This window comes from Sylvia atricapilla, chromosome 24 (genome assembly GCF_009819655.1).
Source record: "Sylvia atricapilla isolate bSylAtr1 chromosome 24, bSylAtr1.pri, whole genome shotgun sequence".
NCBI lineage: Eukaryota > Metazoa > Chordata > Aves > Passeriformes > Sylviidae > Sylvia > Sylvia atricapilla.
In genome coordinates this window covers 3051102-3062038 of record NC_089163.1, presented here as the reverse complement: position 1 = coordinate 3062038, position 10937 = coordinate 3051102, and the positions used below count along the sequence as shown (strand labels likewise).

The 10937-nt window shown below is 55.5% G+C and overlaps 1 protein-coding gene across 1 annotated transcript; it reads left to right on the top strand.

Moving 5' to 3' along the window:
- The first annotated feature begins 1448 nt into the window (after positions 1–1448).
- On the top strand, positions 1449–10811 carry COL8A2 (collagen type VIII alpha 2 chain). The gene is made up of 2 exons (XM_066335384.1): positions 1449–1610; positions 6002–10811. Exons 1-2 carry the CDS (start codon positions 1466–1468, stop codon positions 7921–7923), a joined length of 2067 nt encoding a protein of 688 aa, XP_066191481.1. The 5' UTR covers positions 1449–1465; the 3' UTR covers positions 7924–10811.
- Positions 10812–10937: the final 126 nt, after the last annotated feature.

The window sequence follows — 10937 nt, the reverse complement described above, 5'->3', positions numbered from 1 at the left end:
CCTGTCCCCTCCAGCTCTCAGCTGACTCCCAAACCATTTTCCAGGCACAAGAGCAGCTGTCAAGGCTGCCTCGTCCCTGGAGACTCCAAAAACCTGCCAAGCCCTTGTGGCATCAGGAACAATCCCATGCCAGGGCTCCCTGCTCCCTTGACTTAATTTGCTTTAATTTTGTTTTAATTTGGGTTGTTTTTTCTCTAGGCTGCACTTTTTTTTTTTTTTTTCACTGCTGCTTCAGCAAAAGCGATTCAGGAAATTCCGACGAAATCCCGGCATGCAGCAGCCCTGCCCCTGTTCCCCGGCAGGACAGGCCAGGAGCTTAATTCTCATTAATAACCACCACAGGTCAATTATTGCGAGAAGGAGGAAAAGGAGCAAAAAGCTCTGTGGCATCACGTGTTGTTTAAGCTTCCGAAAATAAATGTTCTTTGCAAATCAATCTGTTTGCAGCTCCGCACGTGGAGCTGACAGGGAGAGCTGCTGGAGGAAGAGAGTATTTATAAAGGGGGCTTATTTTAAATAAACAGGCACTTAAGGCTGAGGCTGCTGCTCCCATGTCCCATCCCTCGTCCTCTGCGCGACTTCCCGGCGCTGCCCGCGAAGCGCCGCAGTTGAGCCACAAATGCAGCAAGTCTTTGCCTCCTACATCATGGGTTTGGTCCAGCACCCACCTGGGAGGCTCAGCACCCACCTGGGAGGCTCAGCACCCACCGGCTGCCCCCAGGGAAGGCAGGGCTCGGCAGTGGTAGCCTATGCCTCCCCCAAGGGTCACGGCTCTTGGGAGAGGAGCCCCTGCTCACTTGAGGGATGTGACAACAATGCTGGGCTCAGTGGGCTGCAGGTCTCATCTGCCTTTCCCCCTCCCTCTTATATTTGTTTAAAGTATATGAGGGTTCTGAGGGTTACCACAGGCAGCTTCTGTAAGACTCCACTGGGCACCCCCATGTCTGGTTACAGTGCAAGATGAGGGAAGAGCCTCAAGCTGTGCCAAGGGAGGTTCAGGTTGGACATCAGAAAGAATTTCTCTGTGGAAAGGGTTGTCAGGCATTGGAAGGGGCTGCTCAGGGAAGTGGTGGAGTCCCAGTCCCTGGAGGTGTCCGAGGAACAACTGGACATGGCACTCAGTGCTCTGGGCTAGTGACAAGATGGGGATCAGTCACAGGTTGGCCTCAATGGTCTCAGAGGTCTTTTTCAACCTCAGTAATTCTGAATCACTGAGGTTGAAAAGACTAGAATCCTATAAACTGTATTTACCATGCATCTCCCAGCTGTGGTGTGTCAGGAAGGACAACACATTCAGGATATCTCTGATCCACAAAAAGGCAAATTCAAGGGAGCCCCACTGCCACGGGGATCATTCTCAGGCTCCCAGCTGGTGCTGGTGAGGCGGGGGTGTGTCCCCAATCTCTGTCACTGTTGCTTTGTCTGCAGGAGCCGTGGGAGCAGGATGCTGCTGGACGCCGTGGTGATGCTGGGGACGCTGGTGACGGCGATGGGCCCTCGCTCGGCCGCGGGAGGCGGCGTGGGGGGCTACGCTCAAGTCAAGTACATGCAGCCCATGGTGAAGGGACCCCTGGGACCCCCGTTCCGTGAAGGCAAAGGGCAGTACCTGGGTAAGGGATGCACTCTGAGGGACTGTGGGAGGACACGGGGCAGTGGGAAGGGGACATGTCACCTCACAGCCATTGGGCACTTGTCACCCTCTACCTTCAGGGTCAGAGCTCCTGGGAGCTGCCTGGCACAGCTGAAGGTGCTGCTGTCCAAAACACTTTTGGCCAAGCATGGAGGGACCATTTGGGTCTTTAACCCACTGCAAAAGGACAGAATGGACACAGATAAAGCTCAGTAAGGAACTGAAGCCCTTTGCTGGGGCTGGGAGGGCACCTTGGTCTGGGAGCCAGGGGACAGAGGGAACCCTTCAGCCTCTGGCTCCTGCCCTCCTGCCCATCCCCAGCAGCGGGAGGCACAGAAGCCCCAGCAGTCACCGTCTCTGCCTCTCCCTGCTGTTAAACCTGAGCTGTCCTGGCAAGGCTTTTTCCACTCCTCCACCTATTCCGTTTCCCTGTCTGCATTTTGCAGCAGCTGGGAAAGGAAAGAGTGCCAAGGCTGGAGCTGAGACACAGCCTGGCAAGGGAAAAGCAGGAGAAAGACATTTCCTCCCTCAGAGAGGAGCGACCAGAAACTCCACACGTATTAAATCGCTCCCTACTGAGTGACGTGCACCCAGAGAGGCCAAGGCACCAGGGTCATTGCTCTGCACAGCCAGGGCTCCAGCACCCCCAGGCTTCTGAAATCCCCTGTCCCCAGCTGCCCTGCCTGCACCCACCCCAGTGCTGGCACCACCAAGGGATGGGGCACTCCTGGGCTCAGGTATCCAGACCAGCCAGGTCAGTGCTTGGCCCTTGGAAAGAGTCACTGGAGTCTCCCCACCGGTCGTCACAGACCTGGATCCTCCCAGGAGCTGAAGTTTTGGCTCTGAGAGGAGAAACTGGAGAAGGCTGGGCCACCGGTGGCTGATTTACTGGAGGGCTGAATGGCTTATCAGGAGTTCAGCTCAGCACATGTGTCAGAAAAAACACAGCAAAACCCAGAGCCGAAGTGTGCTACAAGCCCCCCCCTCCCTGCCCTCTTCCCAGCTGTTGTAAAGCTGCTCCCTGAATCCCAGCCAGAGCCAAAACCTTCCAGCGTAGCACAGGAACACTTCAGCTGCTGGTGGGACTGAATTCAAATCTCTCCCTGCTGTTCTCCCTTCTTTTTTCCCCTTCTTCCTATGCATGGGAGCGGCTTGCACTGCCTCTGAGCAATGCTGCTTACAGCGGGGAGAGCAGCGAGTGTGCCAGGCTGGGGCAAGGAGGGGTTTGGACAAGTTCTGCCGGGTTAGACCAGGCAGAGGGGACAATGAGGCAGGGCAGAGCACAGAAGTCCCCTGGACATTACTCTTCTAAAACCCTTGGGGAGGAGAGGACAGCTGGGGGACAGGACATGGGGAAAGCAGGGACAGCTGCAGCCCGAGCCACCGGCTGTGGGGCCGCACAGAGGCAGCTGGGGAAGCCGGTGCCTCCTGGATCCCACCGAGCTCCCATCTCTGCTTAACCTCTAATTTGGCAAGGAAAATCCCTGCTGGCCTTCTGCCCTGCTCGGGGAGCTCAGCTGACTGGCCGCGACGGCGCAGGGCTGTGCCGTGCCCCTGCGGGTTCCCCCGAGCCGGCGGGAGCTGTGCGGGGCCCCGGGCTGCCGCAGCCTGGCCGCGGGGCTGGGACCCCCGCCTCGGGGTTCCCTCCTGCCTCCAGGTGAGGGACAGCTTTCCTCAGGGTGCCAGACAGCTTTTCTCACCCAAAAATAGCTGCCCCAGAGCACAGACGGAGCTCTGTGACGGGAGGAGATGCTGCTAAATGCTGAAATGCTCAGAACGTTGAAGCAGAGATTTGCACATTGGGGTTTATTTTGGCTTCATTTATAAGCTATGTCGATGGCCCTGCAGCCAGGTAAACCCACAAGTGAGTGCCGTGCTGGGGCACCCGCTGCTGGGAGACAGTATGAGAGGTGCTAAAACACTGATCCCACGCAACATCCCTGTGAGCCTGTGAAACTCTCTCACGAGACAGGGCTTGGCAGCAGCTCTGGAACAAGCTCGGCTGGGCTCCGCCACAGAGCAGCCAACCTCTCCTTCCTGCAGTGTCATCTGGCCGCGCTGGCCAGACCCGCTGCTGGCTGCTCGTGGCTGGGAACCACTTCCCATCCGCCTGGATTATTCCTCTGCTGGCCGGTCTGCGCTGCTGGGTCCCTTCCCCAGGCAGGAGGGGTCCTTACCGGGATGAATAGAGCTCCAGAGGGGCTGCAGCAGCCACCTGAGCATGTCTCTGCCCTTCAGGAGGTGGAACGATCCGTGGTGGGAGCTCCCTGGGGTCATTCCTGTCCCGTCCCCTGCCCCAGCTGGCTCCGCGTTAATATTCACGGCAGCTCTGTTCAGGCTTCGAGGGGAACAGAACCCCACGCTGGTGCTGCGAAGCACAGAGCTCCGAGACATGTGTCTGTGGTAAGACATGGGCTTTTGAAATCGGACACCAGTGGGGCTGCAGTGTCCCAGTTTCTCTCTGCTGACGGCCCCGGTTTGGTTTTCCCGTCTGCTTTTTTGGCCGCCTGCAAGCTGGCAGCTCCCGCCTGGCGTTTCTCTCCACTGCCTTGTGTGAGAGAGTGTGTGTGTGCTTTTTCCTTCCTTCGTGGGCTCAGCTGTAGATCCTTGTTCTGATTCCATGCAAAATGACCTAGAAAACTAATTCATTTCAAACCATTGCAAAAAAAAAAAAAATTAAAAAGAAAAAGTGGGGGGAGAAAACACATTGAAATAATTTTCTGGAGGATTTTTTTTTTCCAGGATCCAAACCCCAGAAATAGTGCAGCCCTGCATAGCTCCCTTGCCCTCTTTCCCACACCATTTTTTGGGGTGAAGAGCAGAAGCTTACAGAAATCCAGTGGCAGTGTCATGACAGACAAGTATTTCCTTCATCAAGAGAGCCAAGTGACAGCAGCTACAGCTGAGGACGTGGGCCAGGCTTTGATTTATAGATAAGCTCTAAAAATGTTTCCTTTACCCAAAGAAAAACACAGCAGCACCGGGCTGGGAAGGGCCAGAGCTAATTGCTGAGTTTAGGGCAGGCAAAGCCACCTCTGATGCTCCGGGAGCTGTGCCTGCTGCTGCCACAGTTATTCTTTTCACGTGTCTCAAATCTCCCATAAGCTTTTCCCGTTGACTGAGGAAATCTCCGTGCTGGCGGATCCCAGCACCACGTGTGTCCGTGCTCCCAAAGCCCAGCTTGGCTCACCGAGGGGGCAGACTGGCAGACCTTGGGGACTGTGGCATGCAGCCTTGTGTCCTGCTCCCACCCCAGGCGGGATCCATCCCTATCCCAGGAACTTGTCCATATAGACCTTTTCCCAATTGGAATGATCTCCCTTGGGCAGATTTGATTTAAATTCACACAAGATATCACAACCCTGTCCTCTGCCTTTCGTACTTCTCATCATTGTCCCGTGTACATGTGACTGACGAGTGTTTCCTTCATTTCAAACTGCCCAAAAAAGTGTTTGTCAGATTTATTCTTTCTCACCCTTTCCTGGTGTCACGTGGGTGGTGACACCCTGCCTGGGCCAGCCTCGAGGAGTTATTATGTCTGTGCTTTCCATGCTGAGCTGTGGTGGGCATGTCATCTGCCTCTCCTTGCCTTTGGAGTCTCTCAGCCCATTAGTTTCTTTCTTATATCCGTTTGCAAAAGACCTCAATAAATTCTTGAAATGTCAAGTGGTTGCAGCCTATTCCCAGCTGGGCTGACTCATTTGGACGGAGCTGAGGCTGCATTTCCCTCCCAGCTCTTGGCTTCTCCTCCATCCCCAGAGCTCTTTTGCTTTTTGGTTTTTCTCTGCCTTGCTGGACTCGGGAGCTGCGCCAGCAAGCACTGTGGGCATGGCCTAACCCATACACCCATTGCCTCCTCAGGCTCTCAAGTACATGTCCAAGAGTTTTCCTTTTAATCCAAAAGGATTAAAGGTCTCCCAAGGCCCTGGACTCGCAGGACGGGGTGAGGGATTATCCTGTCTTGGCTCGTTCTGTCGCCATCCTCTCAGCTGAGCCCAGGCAGGAGCAACTGAATCCCACGGTGCTTTCGAGGCCGCTGGGAAGTGAGGCAGCAGGAGGTTTGAATCTGGCTCCAAAAACACCCTGCAGTGTTTTTGTAACTCATCACAAAATAGCCCTGCCAGAGCTGACAGCAAGCACTGGCACCTTCCATGGTGTCACTTGACATCATGGAGGGATGTGATGTGCAGCTGGAATGAGAAGTCTGGGCCTTGGCCCAGGACAGCCCTGCTGAAGGAAGCTCAGGAAGCTGTTTAAGTGGAAGGGTCCCCCTTCGAGCCCAGCCCAGGCCACTCAGAGACCCCAACATCCCAAGGACACTCCTTGCCCACCACCAGCTCTAGTGACGCTCTGTGTGTCCTCTCTCCACAGACATGCCACCACTGCTGCCCATGGACCTCAAAGGGGAGCCAGGACCGCCAGGGAAGCCCGGCCCGCGTGGACCCCCGGGGCCGCCAGGATACCCAGGAAAACCGGGCACGGGGAAACCGGGAATGCACGGCCAGCCTGGGCCCGCTGGGCCCCCTGGCTTCTCGGGCATCGGGAAACCCGGCATCCCAGGACTCCCCGGAAAGGCCGGTATGAAAGGGATGCCCGGAGCCAAGGGCGAGCCTGGCATGCGTGGGGAGCAAGGGCCGAGGGGACTCCCCGGCCCGCCGGGGCTGCCCGGCCCGGCCGGCCTCTCTGTCAACGGGAAGCCGGGTCCCCAGGGCGGCCCCGGCCTGCCCGGCTTTCGGGGAGAGCCTGGCCCGAAAGGAGAGCCGGGTCCCCGCGGAGAACGAGGGATGAAGGGTGAAAACGGCGTGGGGAAGCCAGGCTTACCGGGGCCCCGGGGGAACGGGGGCCCTCCCGGCCCTGCGGGGCCGCCGGGGCCGGCCGGCGTTGGGAAGCCTGGCCTCGCCGGGCTGCCGGGCGCGCCCGGGGACAAGGGTGACATGGGTCCTCCGGGCGGGCCGGGTGTCACCGGGGAGCCCGGCCCTGTGGGGCCGCGGGGACCCCCCGGGATCGATGGGATCGGTGTCCCGGGAGTCGCGGGGGTGCCGGGGATACAGGGCCCCGTGGGACCGAAGGGAGAGCCCGGCATCCGCGGCCTCCCCGGCCTGCCCGGCCCCACGGGCTATGGGAAGCCAGGCATGCCCGGCCTGAAAGGAGACCGCGGGCAGCCCGGGGCACAGGGAGCCATCGGCGATAAGGGGGAGCCCGGCGTTGATGGGGAGCCGGGTGAGCCAGGCCCTGCCGGCATCATCGGCCCGCCGGGCCCGCCGGGGATCATGGGGCTGCCGGGGAAGCACGGGCTGCCCGGCCCCAAGGGGGACGTGGGGCCGAGCGGGCCCCCGGGAATGCCGGGGATGCGCGGTGACCAGGGCCCGAACGGCTTCGCGGGGAAGCCGGGGGTGCCAGGAGAAAGGGGCCTGCCCGGGTCACTGGGACCTCCCGGCCCAACGGGCCCCAAAGGTGAACCGGGGTTCATCGGCCTTCCGGGGGTGCCGGGATTAACGGGTGGCCCCGGGCCCAAGGGGGACGGTGGGATCCCGGGGCAGCCGGGGCTCAGGGGCCCCTCTGGCATCCCGGGATTGCAAGGACCTGCCGGTCCCATGGGGCCTCAGGGGTTACCAGGCCTGAAAGGGGAGCCCGGCCTCCCTGGCATTCCCGGCGAGGGGAAGACCGGCGAGCCTGGCATGGCCGGACCCATCGGCCCACCCGGAATGCCAGGAACACCAGGGCTGAACGGGCCACCAGGCCCACCGGGGCCACCTGGGCCGCCAGGAGCGCCGGGAGTGCTGGATGAGACGGGCATCGCGGGGCTGCACCTGCCGGACGGCGGCGTGGAGGGGGCTGTGCTGGGCAACGGGAAGCCGGGCAAGCCACAGTACGGCCGAGGAGAGCTCGCCGCCCGCATCGCGCCGGCCTTCACCGCCATCCTCACCTCCCCCTTCCCCGCATCCGGAATGCCCGTCAAGTTTGACCGGACCTTGTACAACGGGCACAACGGCTACAACCCGGTCACCGGGATCTTCACCTGCCCCGTATCCGGAATCTACTACTTTGCCTACCACGTGCACGTCAAAGGGACCAACGTTTGGGTGGCCCTGTATAAGAACAACGTGCCAGCCACCTACACCTACGATGAGTACAAAAAGGGGTACCTGGACCAGGCCTCGGGCAGTGCCGTGCTTGAACTCAAGGAGAACGACCAGGTCTGGGTACAAATGCCCTCGGACCAGGCCAATGGGCTGTACTCCACGGAATACATCCACTCCTCCTTCTCCGGGTTCCTGCTCTGCCCCACATAACGGCTGTTGGGCACGTTTCCTTTTCACCCACTTTAGCCATAAACTGTCTTCTTTATTTTTTTTTTTTTTATAAAAAAGTGTTTTAAAATAAATACAAAAAAGAAAAATCACTGGGAAGAACGCGCAAGACGTTGTCATGGGACCTTGCTTCACGCTGTTTGATCCATGAGTCAAGAGGGTAATCGCGAAAGAGACATCTATCCATCTATCTTTCTTTTTTTGGGGGAGGGAGAAGGGAGGGAGGGGAGCGACTTCCTCAACAAAGCATATTTGGAATAAATACCCCAGTGACTGGACATCAAACACAGGAACACGCTTGGGATGGCAAGGATCTGGCTCTGTGATCCAGAGAGGGTCAGCTGGAAGAGCAGACCCCCGTGGTCTGTATCGTGTGCCCTCATTTCCCATTTGGAATGCTAGATAAATCCAGCTGTGTCATGGCTGGCGTGTTTAGTGACCAAAACAGGGTCCCAGGCACTTACACAAACCCATACAGCAGCAGGGATCCACGCTGGATTGAGAAATTTCCTTCCAAACCATCAGATGCCCAAGTTCCAGGCTCACTGATGCCTGTTTTTCCAGACTGTGCTTTGGGGCAGTCTCTCCGCTTCACTCCGGATTCAGTGTGGTTGGATTTATAATCCTAAAGAGTGGAACACTTTGCATAAGCACCTTCTTCTAAGAAGTAAATATTATTTTTAACCCTCCCCCCCAGCAACTTTAGGAATAAAATCATCCAGGCACTGGTACCTGGGAGGATGCCACGACCAGTTCCAAAGGCAGTGAGGGAAGCTGGGACCCTCATGATGAACAACGATCTGCTCTCTCCATTCACCTGCTGGGAAGTCCAAGGGCTGGTCCTGTCCTGTCTGTCTCTGCAGCCCAAAGACTTGCTTGGCCTCAGGAGCATCTCTGCCCACACGAGGATGGCAGTGTGAGCCCAGCTCATGGTGGTGCCAGCTGGTGTGACATAAGGAAGTGCCTATGGACAACTTGCTTTTTCTGTCTCACTATTTCGGGATGTGTGAACTCTTGCATTGGTGTCCCCCCTTTCTCTGGGGATCTTGGAATTATGAAAAAATAGTGCTGGTTCTAACTTTCCACACAGTGATTTCACCACGGTGCTATGACCCATTTAAGAACATCACTTACTTACAAGTGTAGTGCAATATGTACCTGTGACAGGGCACCAGCCCTGGGGCCACTCTGTGACTTAGGTTAAAGAAATCAACATTTGCCTGTTGCTACCACTTTGTCTCTCAAATGCTTGGAGCGTTACTGACCCATCTGAGCACGAGCTGCAGGGCTCTGGGCTAGGCAGGATGGCACTGCCCCACATAGATCCTGTGGCTCTGCAGGTTTTCTCACAGTACAACAGTCACTGCCACTTCCAGGACAGGGATGCTGCTCATCCCAGGCCAGGAGCATGCTGCTGAAGTCAACCCATGTGCATATCCCATTGCATGTCCCTCTGCAAAGGCACATCCCTGAGAAACAGCAACAATTTGGTCACCAGCTCTGACCTTTGCATTTTCCTAAAGCCTGTTTGATGGCCAAAGAAACGTAGGAAGACTGGGACCAGGCTTGTTTTCCAGATGGACTCTATGAGATATTTAAACAGCTCTTCTTTTCCTGTTTTGCTTGTTTGTTTTCTCCTCAAGCCTGTCCTGTGTTTCTGCCTCTTGCCATTCAGGCCTTCCTTTTTAAAACTTGTCTATCCTTAGTATTAAGAAACACAAGAAGGAAATTTGCAGTTGGAAGGCCAGTGATCTGGGCACTGGTTGTTGGGGCTGTTTGTCCCCTCCTGGGGATCTTCTCCCTGTGAATTTCTCTCCTTAAAGCTGCAAGTTTCATGCAGAGATGAACCTCTTCGAGCTGAAAGGTGTCTGATCCCACTGGACATTTTTAACTCCTGAGGGCAGGGTCAGGACCGTTTGGGTTGTGATCCTAACAGGCTGTTTCCCAGCAGGAACAGGAGCATTTCCCAGCAGGAACAGTCCCTAAAATTAAAAGTGGAAGCTCAGATGATTTTTCCAAGCCCAGGTTTGGTAGGGGAGGGTGCTGGGAAGGGTCTTCTCTCCTTTCCTGTGGAGAACAGAGGGATTTGAGCTGGTCCAGCCTCGTGCAAGGCCAGGAGCTGCCACACCTGGTGGGAGCTTCATCCTGCTCCTCAAAGCGACTTATTTATACTGTGCCTAATCTACAGCCAAACTCTTCTTGTTCTGTTCTGCTTCATTCCAAACTTCTTGTTCGAGCTGGCAAAAAGCAACGACCAAACTCCTCACTGTAACCACCCCTAGATTAAGTTTGTGCTGTAGATACTGTTTTGTAATTCCACTTTCCCTTCACGTGCAGAGCAAACCAATAATCACCCCTCGCAGCTATTTAACCTCTTACATTTACACACTAATGGAAAGCAAAGATATTACACGCACATAGTTAGGCTAAAAAAAAAAAGATGCACAGGATGAGGGAGGCTGTTCACTCTCCAGAAGGATTTTTTTTTTTTCTGGAATACTGAGTACATATTAGCCAGCAGAAAGGATTATTTTCTGTCGTGTGTGTGAGCGCGTGGGATTTTGGTTTCAATCACAAGAATAAAAAAGGTTGGGTTGGATGAGGTATGTCTATTTTTAATGCTGAAAACTGCATTACAATGTGCATTTTTATATACAAATTCTTACTATTTTTTTTAAATTTGCCTCTAGTATCTTCATTTCTAACCTAGTATATAGAGGTTTTTAGTTTTGTAAATACTTATTACATGCACTGTCCTAGTAAAAGTTGGTTTAAAATGCACTCTTTGTGACCCAAAACTGACCTGCTCTTCACAACTAAAACTGCAGTACTTGATTGTATTGACAAACATCAATAAAACTTATTGTATAGAGGTGGGCTCAGCTGTGCTTTGTCCTGGGACTTGCTCTGTCTCATACAGTTCTCTTACACTCTTATTTCCACCTCAAATCATCTTGCTCATTCCCAGCAGATTCCCTGATTAATATGCAAAATGT